At 37.3% G+C, this 18,852-nt stretch overlaps 1 protein-coding gene across 1 annotated transcript in view; it reads right to left on the reverse strand.

The window, feature by feature from the left end:
* The window catches only part of ACSS3 (acyl-CoA synthetase short-chain family member 3), a 92,259-nt gene that overhangs the window by 24,643 nt on the left and 48,764 nt on the right, over positions 1-18,852 (reverse strand). Inside the window, exon 9 of the mRNA XM_014963222.1 lies at positions 11,554-11,657. Within this exon, the coding sequence (XP_014818708.1) occupies positions 11,554-11,657 (104 nt within the window). The remainder of the gene's footprint in view (positions 1-11,553; positions 11,658-18,852) is intronic.

Genomic DNA, 18,852 nt, shown 5'->3' on the forward strand with positions numbered 1-18,852 from the left:
CCTGACTTCACTCATCAGAAAGCTTCCACCTGCCCATGTACCTGACTCGCAGGCTCTGTGCTCTGCCAAATAATGCAGAGCAAGGGCTAGTAAGTTCTGTGCTCAAAACTGCCTTGCTCATTCACAGTCAACAGTCATAATAAGCGGTTCTGAAATAACTCAGGACTTTAAAGATGAAAAATGTCCTGTACCACTTATATTCCTGATTATAATTTCTAGACCATGTCTCATGTTCTTCAACATAATAGACTGTCACACTGCTGAAATATTGTATTTTCTGGTGGGAAGTACTTAGTGAAAATACACTGCATTCTGACATTAATTTTTGAGTTTGGGCTGCACCAAGTGAGTTACGTAAGGCTGTCTGCTTTGAATTTCTTAGGATACACTGGATAGACACTGGAAGCATGCAGATGAGATGGGAACTTGTTATGTAGCAGGAGAAAATAGAGAATAAAAAGGAGCACTCGTCATACATAAACAGATTAATGAATGCAATAAATATAATACACTAAGTTCTCACTGTGGCAATGCATGTTTTGAGCCATTCTCCTGGCAAAGCTGTAATTTTGATTGAGGGGAATTAAAGGAATTACTACAGCAGAAGACAGCACTGAGAAAATGGAGAGGAGTGTCTATGGAAGGGAGAAAGCTTAGGCAGCAACTGATAATAAATCCATCCACATAGCAAGAATGCAGCTCTGAAGAGACTCCTTGCACGTTCTCTCTCCACACAGTGGTCATTTCAATTATGCCAGAAAGGGTGGAATAAAAGATTCAATAAAGTAACAGCAACATCCTTTCTAGTGTGCCAACAGCTACTGGGCATCTGGAAAGAGAAAACCACAGTACCAGATGAATTACAACACTCAAAATTTGCATCACAGCATACCATTCTGCTTCCTTATAATAAAACCAAATCTAACACATCACAGAAATAACATGTACTGGGAGGGTCCTGAAGAGTCAGGGGCCAGGTCATCAAGTGTTCATACAGACCTCATTTCCTTCATCCTTCAGCATATGACTGTGCAGAGCAAAGTTAGTTTCTCAGTCAGTTCTTCATCACTAAAACCCAAACAAGTTTCTAAGTCTCCAACTCCACTGGCAGTAAGTGACCTCACTCACAACTTGTGATTTAAAAGCGCTGTTAACCCTGACAAATTCCGTCTAGATAGCCATGCTGCAGGCTGGTAGCCCAAGCACCACTTCAGCCTTATGTTTACCGGTCTTGGAAGATGATTTCAGATAATTGTTTTAGCCTCCGTACAGCACAGCTCAGCCACTCCTTTAGCAAGGACTCAAAAATACCCACTGTATAATTTTACCATGAAGATTTCTTCACTCTCTGCTCAGCTCCAGGTTGTGGCATGAGACATGATGTAGTATCAATGTGTAGAAATACCTAGTGCACCTGACCAGTGCTGGCTAGGTACCTACAAACAGTCTGATGCTAATTATTCATCAACACTAAAACAAGGAGATGACACCTGGCCACTATTATCCCAGGACACAATGGAGAGCAGGTTGGATAATCCTGATGCAACATGGTGTGTGATGCTGGGCTGGCAGCTGGCAGACTGCCACAAAAGTCCACAGTACAGCTGCACCCACACTGTTAGCATATGTTGATATGCCATGATTTTTACCGCCTTCTGAGGGTAAAGGCTAGTGAAAATTACTTTTCAGATCTATGATAATTACAGCATGAACTTCCCCATCCATTTTACTCATTTCCTCTTCATTTTGCTTAAGTCTGACATCAAATGAAGTAAAATTTAATGACAGAGCTTATGTTTGCTGAAATTCTCATCTTCTAATATATTTAGCAGGGTACTGCAGCAAATTATAACAGAAAAATGAGAGGAGCCACATGGAGACAACAATGACTGAAGAATCTGGAGAACTATAAATTCTTAAGGATTCCCTGATTCAGTTTTACAAACTGTCAGAAAGCAAGTGTGAAATTAAATTCAATTCACACATTATGCACAATTAGGTTAGATTAAAGACAATCTGTCATCCTAAACTCTCAAAGGCTTTGCTGGCTAGTAGTGAAACTTCAAAAATTCTTTCATGCATCATTTGGTATTTCATTTCACCCCTTATTTCTGAGGAGTACAACAAATGCAGCAGAAAAATTCTTGAACAGTGATGGTAATTATCATTTGTTTTTCCCCCATTTGACTGCATTCTTAACTTATTCCTCTTTTGAATTAAGTGCACGTAGCATCAACAAAATAAATACCAGGTGCGTACAGAATACCAAAATATGGTAAGCAAGTAGCAGGGGCCTATCTTAGCAAAACCCATAAGAATCAAATTTTAGGTGAAGTATGCAAGTTGAGTGATTTTTAATCAAGGTTTTCATACTTGTCTTACATGGAGTTTTTAAACTCCTTACAAACTTACGTAAAGCTAGTGTAAAGAATATGCAGTAAACCAACTGGAAAGAATTTCTCTTAAGACTTTCTTGCTCAAATATGATTTAGAGAGACTATCTCATCGAAAGCATGGCCACGGCCATCAGGCTGCTTACAATTTAGATTATACTCCTTTGGCAGAAGACCAGGACAATGTGTTACCTTGAAGTGGGATGGCTGCAGAACGTGTTTGTTCGTCCCACTAGTACTCTACAAAACAGAGCGTAAAACCTCCACAAGTCAGCTGTAAGCTTCATGGAAGAATAAGTGGTTTTCACCTATTCTTCATATCTTCATGAAATTAAAGTTGACCTTTCTCACTTGGTTAAATTGTATATAGAGCCTTAAAAAACCTCTAAACTGCTTAATTGTCTCCACTGAGAAACTGTAATACAGAAACTTCACTCAGCAAACATGGAAAAGAGATATAAATAGGAAATGAACCAATCTATATTTTTTAAAGGGTGACTAAGGAAACCAGAATTAAACAGACTCTCCAGTACAGATCTATTTGTACAATAGCATCAGTATGCTGCACAAAAAATTGGTTTTTTTCTGGTTATGACCACTAGCTGTTCAGTATTCACTTCCACTTGAAGCTCTCCTTATTCTCCTTATTCTCTATATTCTTTATTGTACGGTAGCACCAAGGGTGCTCAATCAACAACAGGGCCATACACTACAGAGACCACAGAAAGTGGTTATTGTCTGAAAGAGCACAATCAATAGCTAAAAGGGACAATGATGTGACAGCCATATTCATTTTCATTTTCCATAATAATAAAAAGGGTGATTTTGTAATTAAAACACGCAACTGGGCACTGCACAGTTGACTTCAGCTCATTTAAATGCACATCAGTGAAGATAACTGTAAAAAACAAGTGTGGTCTCATTATCCTTCTACACTTTGGTTGTACATTCCCATCCTATTTTTCTCCCCTTTTTACACAGAACTAGACTGAATTAAAAAATATTATTCTTTCAGCCAGGTTATTTTTTGCCTACATCAATGCTCTGATTCTGCTCACCAAGTGGCCACACATGTGGTAGGGCCACCCTAAGAGCAGGGGTACAAAGGCAGTGCCAGAGATGAAGGAGAGACGCTCCAGATGCTCCACTCCTGCTGTCAGTGGTGGTTTGCACTTACATAAGCTTAGACTGCTCACAAATCACACACCCAGTCACCCACTGCCACTGCTGAGCTATTTATCTCAGTATGCTTCATTTAAAATAGGAATAGTATCACAAGTTATTTCCTCCCCCACAATCAATTTGTCCATTTGGTCTAATTCATGGCATAGGAGATCACATTATATTTTAAATGTCAAAGGCAACAGAGGTACACATTTAAGTGCTTTTATATGCCAGGACATTTTTCTGAAACAGACCTTTACCGACAAATAGCTTTCTGAAAGCTCACCTACATTGTTACTCTATTGGTTTAACTTTATATCAGATCCTAACTTGCAGTGGTATCAATGAATGCCTCCCACCTCAGCCGGGACACTATTTCCAATGTTCAAAAGGAAATACTGCACTATATTTAGTGTTGCACTAATTAAAGTATATTTATATTTGAATACATGGGTAAGCATTCCCATATTACAATGCACCTATACAGCACTGAGAATGACAGCTTCTCTGTGCACAATCTAGGAATTACGATGTTAGTATTAACCTGACTGTAGAGCCATATTAACACATGTACAACAACAGCTGTGTACAACTGGACAGAAGCAGAGCATTTCCCTTATTTCTTGTGAATGTGCAGAAGCACAGGGGGAAAGAAAAAAAAAATCACAAAATAAGCTAAAAGTATTTGAAAATCTGTTCCTCAAAATAAAACCAATTTTGTTGTAACTCAGTTCCCACGCTTATTCTTAGAATTTATCAGAAAAGAAACGAGTAATTCTTTTAGTATTTTCTAAGAGCTTCAAAGCTCTTGTAATCATAATGCACTTATTACCATAAATACATACTACACTTGTGATGGCCAAATACTTCTTGTAAAACAAGATTGTATATATACTTCTTGTATAACAAGATTGGATATTGCAATATCCGATCCACTCATTCAAAAAAAAAAATCAACTCCCAAAATCATTAAATTCCCCCAAGGCTCCCTTTCACAATCCCACCCAAAGCCAGAATGCATTTACAGACTGGTGTTTGTGGTATCATACATATACACAAGTTCTCTGAAGATTTCAAAGCACATCCAATTAAAATCTCCAGAATAAATGTACAAAATGTAACTGCAAAGGGGCTCTAATTAGCTGAGTTAAAGGTCAGTGGGCCATGAAAAATATGAAAACCAAGGAAGGAAATAAGTTCACTTATCATGAACTGGCAAGCTAGTCAGAAAGCACCAGAAGTTTATGCATTGATTTTGTAAGTACGAGGCTCCTTTGTCTCCAAATGGTAATCTATAACCTACATCTTATAAATTGCCTATAGCAAAATGACAGCCAAGATAATCAGAGGAGAATACAAAGCTTTTTGGTCGTATTTTGAAGATGCCAGATGGCATGTTTAAAGATGCTTTAAGTTGGGCAACGAATTGAATTATAATATATTTTCAGACTAAAAATGAATTTCCAATTTTTACTTTCCTCCTACTGTAACCACAACTGATACATGATGAAATACTAAGAAATAAATGGAGATTATAAAAAGTAATTACACATCTCAGTGCTAACCATTTACTGTTTAATCACTTTGGGGAATCTTAATATATTGTATGCATAGTAATACTCCAAAGATGGGAAAGACAGATAAAATTACTACTGTTCAATTCAAATATTTTTTTCTGTATTAGTGTCTAAAATCTTAAAAACCCCTGTTCTCTCTCTTTCTGCCTTCACTGGGCAGCCTTAAATCCTTCAAAGGATCATTCCTTCCATGCACTAGATCCAGGCAGCTTATTACTAGCTCTGTTCTTAAATCATCAGGAAAATCATCTACTTTACACTAATGAGGACTTTATTCTCCGAGAACAAAAAAAGCAGTTGCCATGCGACAAGAATGAAATCAGCAACCTGTAACATCTTCACACACATACAAACTGGAGATGCTGTCACAGCTTGTCTCCTTCAGGCAGATGAGACTGCACTATTCTGATTTGACATACTCAATCCTAAAGGTTTCCCCTCTTCGTTTGCCTATTCAGTGCACACTAAACATCGTTCATGGCTGAGCTCCATAACTTAAGACTGCTTTACAGTTCTTTTACTTTCAATCATCTAAACCACACCAATGAAATTTTAAAAAGGAGGAAAACATTTATACTACTTCATTCATATTAATGCATGATCCTGGCTGCAAGTGGAAGACAATCAGAGAAGATAAAGATTAATAAGCACTGAGAAACTGAAGTCAAATGGGAACAGAAAAGCTTAATGCATGCTTTCTATCAATTCTGAGTTGGAAAATATCAGTGCAAATGAGAGAGAGTGGCAATGGCACTGCTGATACTGAATTTGTAACACCACAGAGGAGGTGCTGGCCAGTGAGAAAAGAGTGTAGCCAGGAGGAAAAGAGAACCTTCCCAGAAATTTAAACAGAGGTTCATGCTTCTTTGTTTCCTAGAAGTCCCTAATGGGCTTACAGACCCAACCATGCCCAAACTGTAATCGTGTCCATAAATAAAACCGAAAGGGATCCATCTTTTGACACAGGTTGACCAGACACACAAAGAAAAAAATGCATACAAGTTCTGTTCTTTTTCCTTTCTCTGAAGCTGATGGTAAAGGCCACTGTACAGAATGAGACAACCACATGCTACTGAAAGGCCAGTCTCTGCATTAGCAACGCCCGTGGCCCCTAAAAAAAATTCCTCCTTTCTCTCCTCCAATAAGGACAAACAAAAACCTATTTGAATGGGGAGTCCTAACATGACATTCAAGGAATGACAAGCTACTGTAACTAATGACATGCAGTCCACATATACAGAAGTCTGACTACAAAGCAACAAGCAACAGCTGAAACAATCTTTATATTCATACGCTTGAAGGGCAGAATGCAAGCCCCTAGGTAGAGACATGATAAATGACCACTTTTCTCCTCTTTCTATACATGAATACCCATTTTAAGTTCAGTTATCCAGAAAATTATGCTCAGGTGACTCTAATTCATGTCTGCAGAGCTGCAGAAGTTTCTGCAGCATAATTACCACTTCTGTAGAACTGTTCTGCAGGTTATCAGTTTCCACTAAAAAAAATATGATGCTATTCTTGACAGGATACACACGTCTTTAAAAAGCATGAACTGCATCTTCACTGAGGCACCACCTGATAACCTAAACCAGTAGCTTGGACTTTGGAAGAAATTTGTTTCATCTCTTTCATCTCAGCTCCAGATTCGTGGGCTCCAGAACTCCAGAACTGAATTTCTGGGACCCAAAAAAAATATCCACGAATTGAGTCTTTTGCTGCAAATTAAACAGCCACCCTTTGTTTAGTCTGCCTTTCCTGCTGCCTCTTGGTCTGAAAATTTCACCATATTAAAGGAATGCACTGGACTGGAATGCATCATATTGAGGAATGCACTGGACTGATCTGCACAGTTCTGAATGGGGCAAAGCAGAAGAGGATGGAAGAACAAGGTCTGGAATCCACTTGTCAAATGTGAGGAGATGGAAGTCTAGACTGACAAGGTAATTTACCTAAGTAACAGTTCTGTAGTGGAAAACTGGGAAGATTAGCTAACAGAATTCCGTTGCAAAATCCGTCTTTCTGGATATGCGTGAGAAGGAGATTCTGCACAATGTTGCCAAGACAACACAATGGAAACTGAAGACTGGGGACCACGTCATGCTGCTTGGAGACCACATTAATAAACTCTTCCCCGTACATGATTGTGGTAGGAAATAGTTCCTTGAAATACATTACAGTGCGTACACTCAATTATGATATTTATTTTTTACACTGAATTCAACGATAGTTGTTTTGTTTGTATAGTCCTAATATAACCAATACTGCTACGTGGAATTACATAATCATAGTATGTCCTAATAAAAATATCACCATGTTTTAGAGGTAAGACACAGAGAAGGAACGAGAACAATTCTAAAAGTGATAGAGTATATTAATTCACTGTGCTACAGAACTTGGGGAATTCCTACCAGTAAATTTTACCACAGTATGCCTCACAGTATCCAACATCTCATTCCAGTGTGCACATACTATAACCTTTTCCAGCAGCCATAGTGTACCAAGCACTATTTGATTTATGTCCTAATGCTTGCTGCAGACACCCTTTCCTTCTTGGATAAGGCAGCTTATTTCCACGAAAACAGAACACACACAGAATCTTCTCATAGTTCTGCCTGCCATAGTGAGCTGACACTCGGGACACAGCAGATGTCTCCAATTAGAATCTCCTCTGTAACAGCTCTGTAACTTTGATTCACGTAGTGCATGACCAAAAAAGTTGCATGGAAACATGTCTCTTGACTGAGATTTTATGCATGTCAAATTTTATCACTGAATTTTCAGATTCCGTTCTGTTTCATCTGAATTTTCTTACACATCTTCAAGACAGAGTCTCAAAATTTTTTTATTTAAAAATATCTAGAGAAAACAAACTCTTTACATCCTATACTTCTTATGAAGAAAGGGAAATCTGACTCAAAAATAATGTGGTAGAGCTTAATTTTATTGCTTTTTACTACAAAATACCAAATAGTTAACATGAAAGCAGCTGAGGATGTTTAACATAAGCTTTTAGAGCCTTCCTGCTTCCAGAGATCATCACATCCTCATGGCTGTTACCCTTTTTTTATTCTAGAATTCAATGCTAGCTTCAAAACCAAGGTAACCCAAAATCACATTTCCTTGTGTATTGAGGCATCTCCCAAGGATGCGACCCAGCAAGTACAAGCCAAGCACTGCTTAGGCTATTTAAAATAGCTTTGGCAAGGTGATCTGTAATGTACTTACCTGGAATACTGAAATAGAGCTACGGTATCATTTCCTTAAAGCAAAACTACACACAGAGACAGAACAACATCCAAAATGCACCCTCCTGTTCCCTTTCAGACAAAATATCACAAAATTTATGTAAATATGACAGGAAAATTTATCTCTGAGCAAAGAAGCCCTGTTTTCTAAAACTGAATTTGCAATGGCTTCCTGGATAGCTTGAGGTAAGATACTTGTCTTTCTCAATTTAATGTTTGTGAGACTGGAATAACTTTACTCCTTTCACAGGGGTGTTAAAAGAATTAATTTGCTTGCGTTTGCACAACTACTTTGAAGATGAAAATTGCTATTTATATGTTATTTTGTATAAATAAACAAAAACTAAACACCTGCACAAATCCAAAACAAGACTATCCTCTCTCCACGTACACGAGCACACGATCTGAAAGTACCATTCTTTTATCCATTGCCACGTCTCCAAAGAAAACAGCAAGCGCTTGTCAGTCCTTACTGCCTCAGATCCTACTTGCCGCTCATCGATCCTGTGACATACATTTCACAGCTTGTAAGATGGGCTTATTATACTTGTAACAAAAAGTTTAACACTTAAAATAAGTGTTATTGACAAAGGGGTATTGACACAAATCAATCAGGCTTTCCAGGTGTAGCTGCTTCAAAGTGTCCTAATGAAAGCTTTCTTCTCTTTCAAAGTACTGTTTCAACTCAGTAATTTCATATACTCCACAAATCTTCCAAAGACAAAATGAAAGAACATTTCTTTGTCCATACTCATTTATTTCTAGTTTCAATATAAGGCAATGGGGTCAAGAGCTTTGAAGATACTTTACTAAACCTGAAGAAGAAAGTGGTCTACATTCCCTTTTTATTTTATAATACTTTTGTTTGTCAACCTTTTGTTTCCCTTCACTCATACTCATTTCCATCTCCAAATAACGACTCAGTCACTTCTCTAAAAAGCTGATCTTTTCCCTCCTTTCCTTAGTCATAAACAAGGGAACAGAAATTACACCATCATATAAGAAACACTAATTACCCAGATACTGGACTGCCCTCCCCCGTCATCTGCTTTAGACTCAGTTGAAAGAGCCAACAACTAAGCCATGAGTGCATTAGTGAGATCTACAGTATTCAAGTAAAATTAAGATGCCAACATTTCTCATAGTTTTGCAACGCTCTTGTTTCAGAAGAATGCAACAACTATCAAATTGGGCAATAAGTAACAGTTTGCCAGATTATCAAAGGTCAAAAGCCTTCATATCCAGAAATAAGTCAGAAGCTTTCAATCTCGGGCAAAACAAAACAGCAATTTATAACTACAGCTGCAATTTCATTACAAAGAGGGTAATTCATGAAATTCAATAGTTTTGTTATCTCAAATTGAATTTTGTTATTAAAAAATTCCATACTCAGTAGCTCTACATAAAATAGCAAATTGTCTCAACCTCTTCCTGCTAGAAGTGATTAGGGATTTTTATTCTGTGCTTTTTTCCTTTGAAGGAAATGTTTTGCTTACATTCAACAGCACACATTTCTACAGAAATCACTTGCAACTAAAACTGAGTCTTCACTCTAATCAAATTATTAAATGCTCTCAAACACTGTATTTGAAATGGCCCTAGCTCATTAAGTCCTGCTACAATTTAATTTAAGAGCATGCTGTGAATATAAAAATCAAGAAACATACTGTACTATGAGCTGAGTTCGTGGTCTTTTTTGAAAAGTCTCTCAAACACAGTTGTACCTACACACTTTAAGAACAATTACATCCACATGCTTGCTCAAGATCTTTGATATCTGAGACATATCTGAACGAACACAGCAAGATTAAAACTTTGCACTAAATATAAGTCAAAGCTATAGGCAATTACATATATATAGACAGATATATAGACAGACATAGATAAAAACAAAAGCAAAATTGCATACAGTAATATTGCTTATGCCAGTTCAATAAGTAGTCAAAAATATTGTTTGATCCTTTAACCTTTTTCAGTTAATTGCTCATTACCAAGGCCTGTTCTTGCCTACAGACATTATGATCAGAGAAGTGAGCAAAATATAGGTCTTGTCTCTCATATTTATCAATTAACTAGCAGATTAAGTCAAGATTAAATAAAAAATGGCACTACTATCTTCCAGTACTTTCTCAGTATTTATCTAAGATTCTGGGGCTTTTTAAATAAAAATTAACCTCCTCATTTTAAACCTTCTCAACTGATTTCATTACGTAGCATATATTATAGATGAACTAAAGGGTTTTCCACTTTTTATTCTAATCTTATATATCTGCTATCTGACCCATCATGGGGGAATCAAAATGTTTTTCTCCATAGACAGACAGACCAGAGAAAATACACATCTCAAAAGAATGCTGCACAGAAAATAGAAAAGGTGTTCCTGGAAGGGAGCAAGGGAGGGAGAGGAGGAGAGAGCTTTTGTAATACACTTCCTTAGCTTAAAAATCAATAATGTATGTAAGAAGCAAAATCTGAATCTGATCTTGTAATACTGAAATTTAAAAATATATTAATCCATAGTTATAAGGAGATACATTTGATCAAGCCTTAATCCAGAACTCAACTGGGATTTTTGCAAAGTTACACATAGATTGGTACTCTGATTCCTTCATTGCAGTCTAAGCAACTAATCCTCCTGCAGTGAAATAAATGGGAGACATTCCAAAATGATCAATAGAAGTTGGCTGAGATCCATACAGAACAATACTAAAGACCAAGGAGTCTACTCTGTGCTGCAGATTGATTGTTTTTAATTACACAAAATACATGTGCAAAAAACGCAACTTAAACCTGAAAGCTTCCCTAAATACTATACTTTCTGTCACAAAATAGTCTCATATGCAAACAATATAATGTATTTTTATGTATGAGCTGCCTGGAAAAAATACTGATGCACAATTTTTTTTCTATTTTTTTTTTAAAACACAGGCATCAGAAAATACCTTTTTTTTTTTTCCTACAGAGCTATTAAGAATGCTGTGCTTTAAATATATCCTAAAGTAATTTTTCAGACCACTTCCACAAAACAGTCTTCCTGCTTGAATTTTGATTTTCACACTTTGTCCTCCGTATTTAAATGTTCATGGAAAAAGAAATCAGTTCTACATGAGTCAGGAAACAAGTCTGAACATAACTCCTTGTATTTTACAAAGTGTATTTTAAAACACTCACCAGTTTGCCACCAGTGGTCCAAGACAGGTACCTTGAAGACCTTTTTTGACCATTCTAGTGTGTCCACATCACAGTGCTCACCAGCTACAAATAACATTCTGAACCTTTAAATAAAAATAGAAAATATGTATCTTGATTTGGATGGGGAAAGGAAAACAACACAACAAATTCAACAGATACCTCTGGTTGGTGTTCCAGATAAAGAGGAAAGGGGACAGAGGACTCCTACTCTTTGTATGCTCCCTCCTAAGTAACAATTAGAATCTTAGCAATATTAAGTTATGTTACTTCATACATCATGTAAAAGAAGGTTTATTTTCTGACTGCAAAGATCTCTGGAGACCAGAGGCAAGCAACTGTCAATGGAAGTAAAAATAGTAGCATGCTCTGTACACAGGAACCAGGTAGATATCCATTAAGCAAAATATAAGAATGAAATCGCAAAAAAGGATCAGAAAGAGACATCAGAAAAATTAATAAGGAAATAAACAGAACTAGAAGGAAATACCTGTAGCATAACTCTCAGTTAATAATGTCCCATTTAAACAGATTTTTGTGGTTTTTGAACTGTCATCTTTTTATAGGCTTTAGGGCCACTTACCTGTGGAGAGGCAGGCTACATATACATAAATTAAAAAAATAACATAATCCTACTAGGTAATGCCAATCAGAACAACATTCAGCAGCCTTGGACCCCTGATCACAGTACTAGATCTCAGCTCATTTGACAGGACATCACACAGCCAACTTTGGTAGAGAAGAGATGCTACACCTCACAGTCCTGACAGATGTGATCTGCTTGTTTGTACCATTAAATTAGGTAGTGCTATATAACTGGGTATTAAGCCCACACACAGGCTTTAGCTTCAGAATCTTTTATCAGAGGTTTTGTCACACTTTATTGTCCTTCATTAAGCATTGCAAATTCACTTCATGCCCTGTTTAGAATGATAAGACCCTCTATGTCAATGGTAGCGTTCTTAAATACGACTATCAGTACTCAGAAGCCAGACATTACCGTTGCTGCATGCTGCTAAGGTTTTGATCTCATCTTAACACTTGCACAGTAACTTTTTTCATGTCATAGCAGATTTTTTTTGTACTTATTTCCTAATGAGCAATTTAAAACCCTGTTAAATTGCACGTGGTGCAGCCTCACCTTGAGTCTGGGCCCCACAATTTAAGACAGACGTGAAGGTCTTTGAATGCATCCAGAGGAGGGCAACAAAGTTGGTGAAAAGACTGGAAGGAATGTCCTATGAGGAGGCTGAGGGGTGACCTCATTGCTCTCTACAGCTTCCCGAGGAGAGGAAGTGGAGAGGGAGGTGCCAATCTCTTCTCCCTGGGATCCAGTTACAGGACACATGGGAATAGTTCAAAGCTGCACCAGGAGAGTTTTATATTGGACATTAGGAAGCAATTCTTTACCAAGAGGGAGATCAGACACTGAAACAGGCTTCCTAGAGAGGTCGTCAATGCCAGAAGCCTGTCAACATTTGAGAGGAATTTGGATAATGTCCTTAACAACATGCTTTAACTTTTGGTCAGCCCTGAAGTGGTCAGGCAGTTGGACTAGAAGACCATTGTAGGTTCCTTCCAACTGAAAGAGTCAAGTCATGTCTATTTTATTCTAAAGTCAGACATACTTATGACACCGGCCAGACACAGTCAACTAATAAGATACTAAAGAGAAGAATCAGTTCTGATCTTGCCCCCACACCCCCAACAAACAAATAAGCAATCTTTTAATTCAGATTGATGATGTACAGATGAAAATGAACGGCCAACTATACTCAGATGAACTTTGTCATTAGTACATGCCTAGTTTTATAGCCTGTGTTGTGACAATATGGTTTCTATTGACAGCAATGCATGATATTTATCTTTATCCAAAAAGTATGCTGAACTAGTTTTCTAGGCTTCTTCTGTAGTCCACAAAGAACAAGAGGAAACTTTGAAAAGTAATTTACCTTTAAAAGACTTAAAAGGGTAATGTTTATTTTTACATAACAAAATGAAAACCAAAATGATCAAAAATCCAAGGCCCTAAAGCAACACTAACACATGACTAAGCTACAGTACAGAGACTTCATTAAGTTACTGTTTAAAACCAGCAAAAGACACCACTATTAAGTTGTTGCATTGTTAACTTGGAAGGGTTGTTTCTGCATCTCAGAAAAAGGGAATCAGGAATGTCTCAAAGTTTTAGACATTATTATTTTTCTGCACAGTTGAAGACATTCCTCTTTAAGCAAGATTTTGCAACAGAAATCTATTTGGGAAATAAAATCTAAACCAGAGCGAAATTTAAGACATAACATTTCTGGTTTCATTTTACACATAAATCACAATGGAAAACTGCACCTTTTGTGCAGCTCCCCAGGAGGCTGATGTAGCCATCTGAAATGCTTCAGCCACATCAATATCTATTTGTAACCACCAGGTGCTATCCTGCCCTGAGGTATAATGGAAACTCTGAACGCAGAGCTGCCACGCATGTCTTATCACTACAGACCAAAGAACTTGTTTCTATTTTGTAGTATCCGCACAGGGTGGTATCATGCCTTCCCTCTCCCAAATCCTCCCTACTTGGCATATGACCAACAACACCACCACTTTCATTTTACCCAGAGAGGCAATTTAAAACCTCAAAGAGTTATGGGAAGACAGGAAAGATAAGAGGCAAACACAGACTGCGACTCCACATCAGAAGAACTCTGTTTACTAGCAAATAACCTCTTTCTTTGAGTGAAACTTTACAGATATACTCACAATAGAAGTGACTAAACATTTCATGAATAGCCTGTCATACCAAGAGAAACTGCAGAGACTCTCTACCAAGTACTGCATCAACCCTCGTGGCTTCTGAGATGACAGAATACCTAATTCAGATAGGAATGGAGCTTCATGTGGCCCAAGATCAGACCCTGGGATTAAAAATACTTTTCAAAAATATCCTCTTGATAGGATTGCAGCACACTCTACCACAGCCAGAACAATTTCAGTGACATTTTGTTTTACTTCATGTACTTCTTTGTACTTTGTTTTACTTGTACTCTTGTTCTACTTCTTCATACAGTCCATTATGAATGAAGACATCTGCTGAACAAAGGACTTGACTCTTGTCCTTCAGCAATGGACACAAACTGCATTGACTTTGTAAAACCTGTAGACTCATGGCTGCAAAAAGAGAGAATTCTTAGGTATGGTGGGCATGAAACAATTTCCATTTCAGAGGCACGTAATTTAGAAAAAAATTTACAAGATTCATCTTTCCATGTAGATGAAATCCAGAAAGCAATTTAGGAAATTATGAGAAAAATCAGAGCAAGAAATGCACAGATCAGCCTGTCTAACCATAGAACTGGGAATACGGAATACCTCCTAGAGGGAACCTAGAGATTGACCTCTCCTCTAGAGACCACAGACAGTCCATAACATGGCTGCCCAAACCAAAAAGCATACTTTGAATATGCTTGGTTAATTTCAGAACAGCATTTTGGCCACCCCTCCTTTCTGACACCCCAAGATAGCTTGGAGTGGCTTCCTTCTTGGAATAGAAGACAGGGAATCAAATGTATAAGCAGCTTTCACATCAAATAAGCATAGTTTTCTTTACTCATAAATATACAACATCATTTTGATATACTACTTTCTGAGCACATATCCCACATTAGAAGATAATGACTATAATGAGCATGACCCCAATCAATATCTTACACCTGAATGCTTTTTATTGTAGGGCACACACCATTGGTGATAATTACAGTTAATAGCTAACTGGAAGTAATTACATGGATAAAAGTTTATAATAGAAGAGAACAAAATATTGTATAAGTAAACCCCACAAATATATATTTTAAGAAAAGTTTTTTAAGACTCATGTTCACATGAGGGCACTCCTGTTAAGCACTGCTCAATTTGCACGGTATGGAATGTTCTGTAATTAGGCATGTTAAACACAACGTTTCAGCTATGATGTAAAAATTGAGTCGATGAATTCAACAACATTATAAACTGATGAAAAATTCTGTTAAGCGTCCCTGTTTTAAAAAACAGGGTTATTAAAATACCAAGAACTTCGAAGAGTTGACAAAGAAGTTAAGATATCATGTTATCCCCTGAGCCAAAAGTAGAATTCTTCTTTTCTGAACTGCCATCTTTAATAATCATATTTACTAATCCGCAGGCTCAAGAGCAACCTTATGTTGTGAGAAAGAGAGGGATTAGCTCTTTGGCACATTTACAGCACAAAACCGTCAAAAAGAATATCAGAGTGCCACAAGCCTAACAAAGCATAAGGACTTTGATAGGGGAAAATAATGCCATACAGTATAGCAAGAGAGAGATGGCAATCGTTATAAAATATCCCATTCTGAACAATTTTTTAACAGTCCACTTAAAACTTCAGAGCATGTCAGTGTACCTGTTACTGCAATCATCTATCACTGCAATGCAGTTAATGGGGAAGAAAGATCTTAAAACCTCTCTGTTAAATATGTCCTAAACTCTTGTTCTGAAAACCTATACCCCTAACATAAAATACAGCGCAATCAAGCTTTTAGGCCCTATTCAAGAGTCTAGAAGAGTGGACTTGAAGTATCACCTGATTTAGGGGAAAGATCAAAGTCCCTAATGGCCCTGATGCAATCTAAATTGTTCAATACAGCATGTACGCTTCTGTGTCACTCCAACCACAAAGAAACCACATCTCCAAACCATTTCTCAAAAGCAGAATTATTCACATGGGTAATAATCTGGAAATTTTTCAGATTAAAAAATCACAGAAGTGTTTTTAATTCTGGCATGCATACACCACGTTTTTTCCTGGAAAAGAAAAATTCTATCTGCATCATGCTAAATAAACTTGCCTTTTTTTTTTTTTTTCTGAAAAGACAGTGAGGCAGGTGTATTTGGATTTCTTAACAAAAACTGGAAATAAAGAACTTTTACTAATTCTTAATGCACCTGGAGATTGCCGACACCTAAATATGCAAAAGAAATAAATAGTATTTTCAGGTCTTCTGATTTTTATCCATTGATGTGTTTGTTTTCCTCCCTGAATAGATTTTACCTTGGTCATGAGGATCCAAGCACTGGAGATTTGGGTGACAGTCAGAGAGTCACAGAACACAACTGCACCTCAGCTCCTTCTGATAGTGTGGGTGAAGGGGAGCACCACAAAGGCTCTTCATGAACACAGCTCAGGACTCCAACAGGAATGGCCATACATGATCTACAGCAGTACAGAGTAGGGGGTAGCAGGCAGAACTGCATAATGAATGTATTCTAGTTGTCCTAAATTCTGTTGTCTTAATCATATATTCTCTAGCAGCATGTGTGAGATCAATTACGTGAAAAAGTATTTTGTTCTAACAGTTTTGAATTTGCTACTTCCTGTGTCATTTTTCCTGTGTTATGAGACAGAAAATGGCAGTTTCTCATCTACTTTATATTCATTATTTCTGCACAGTTTTTACATAGTCTCATATTTTTTTCTAAAGCAAGTGCAATAATATCTGGTATCAGATAAACAAGCTAGAATCTCTAGGTTCTCTTGACATAAAATGGTAGAACATTTGTAATTGAGCAAAAGTCAAGAAAACCAAGTAGGCTATGGAACACAAACTGCAAATTATTACTTGTACGTTAATCTAATCTGCTATACTTTTTGCCCCATTTCATGTAAAACTGTCAGTTTTCAATCATTTGGAAATCAGACCTAACCAGTTCATAACAATGACAACAATTAAAGGATGAAGTATGATTCCAAATACGGGAAGAGTTATCTCGAGAAGATGAGAACAGATTCCAAAAGCTAAATAGAATTTGCTCCGGTACATGAGGGTCAGAATTTGGATGCTACTTGTTTTTCAAACACAACAGACAGCCTGCTTCGCAGCACTGTGTGTCATCAAAAGCTGGATCTTTAGATCCTCTAGCACTATGTGGCTGAACAGGGCTTTTATCCTACAGCATTACAAATTAAACATCTCTTTTACTGTTAAGTATGAGCTGTGTTTAAGACACAGGTTGATGCTTTGTGTGAAAGACAAACGAATTTCAAGATTTTATTCCAACAGCCAACAAGGAATTTGAAGCACACACACTAGAACCTTTGAAAACCTCACATACAATTTTGTGTAGAGGCCAGTGACACCACCAATATCAGCTCTTAACAGGCATTTCAAAAGAATGCAAGTCTGCTTATAACTCAGCTTACTCTTGTAAATGAAGTATTCCCTTGTATACTGGAAACTGGCATGGCCTACCAACTCTGAACCTGATGAGTAATTGTCTTTTTTAACAGGATTTTTTAAAAAGTTACATTGACCTTTATCTGGTTTTAAATAGAATTTTTCAAGAATGGAATGTTCCATGGTGGAAACCTCTTTCAGGACTGCATTCCTGGACATGTGTTTTGGAGTATCTAGAGTAAGTAAGTAAGGCTGCATCTTAGCCCAGGTAGCAGAAAGACACTTCAAAGACTGCACCATGTAACAGAGAAGAAAGCATCATAGAACAATTAAATGAACTAAAAGGAATACTCATTTCTAACTGAAACAGAGAAAATTCACTTGACCCTGGATGGAAAAGTCCACACAAGTAACATCCGAAAGCAAGATTTCTCCTAGAATGGAAATTTTAATCACCTGTTGGACTCAATTTCTTAACAACTATACCTACCAGATATTACATGCTGCGCTAGAGGGTTTAGTAAAGACTAGTCACATATCAGGGAATGACGTGGCCCAAGGCTGAGTGAATTAAGAGACAACTAAAGCTGCAAATGGAGAAGCTCATTAACTATGCACTGAATAGGAATGATGAAATACCTCTTTACATCTGGGGCAACTGATATCAACAAGGACACTCTTATCGGGAATTCTCATTCAGCCAGAAAATGTGACAACTTACAGAGCAATTTAACAGCAATTAAATTTTCTAGCATCTGAATCACCTTCTTGTCAATAAACATGTATTAGGGTCTCAAATGAGCTTGTTTCCTATTTCAAGGAGGGTTAAGGATTGATGATAGCACTCAATACAGACGGAAGAAAGTAACGATGAACTTGTAATGAATACCTCATGACTAAATCCAACTCACCAATAAATAAAATTTTCCTGAACAATTTAGAACGTGGAAGTCTAATGAAGCTATATGGCTTTGCGTCTTCCCCTCCTCCTCTCTCCACATCTTCCCTTCTATGCATGATAAAAGATGTTCTTAGGACTGAAAACTGCCTATACAGTCTGACACAATCCTTGCTTGATGCTGAGCAAATTATTCAATTTCAA

Source organism: Calidris pugnax, unplaced genomic scaffold, assembly GCF_001431845.1.
Source record: "Calidris pugnax isolate Ruff unplaced genomic scaffold, ASM143184v1 scaffold44, whole genome shotgun sequence".
Lineage (NCBI taxonomy): Eukaryota > Metazoa > Chordata > Aves > Charadriiformes > Scolopacidae > Calidris > Calidris pugnax.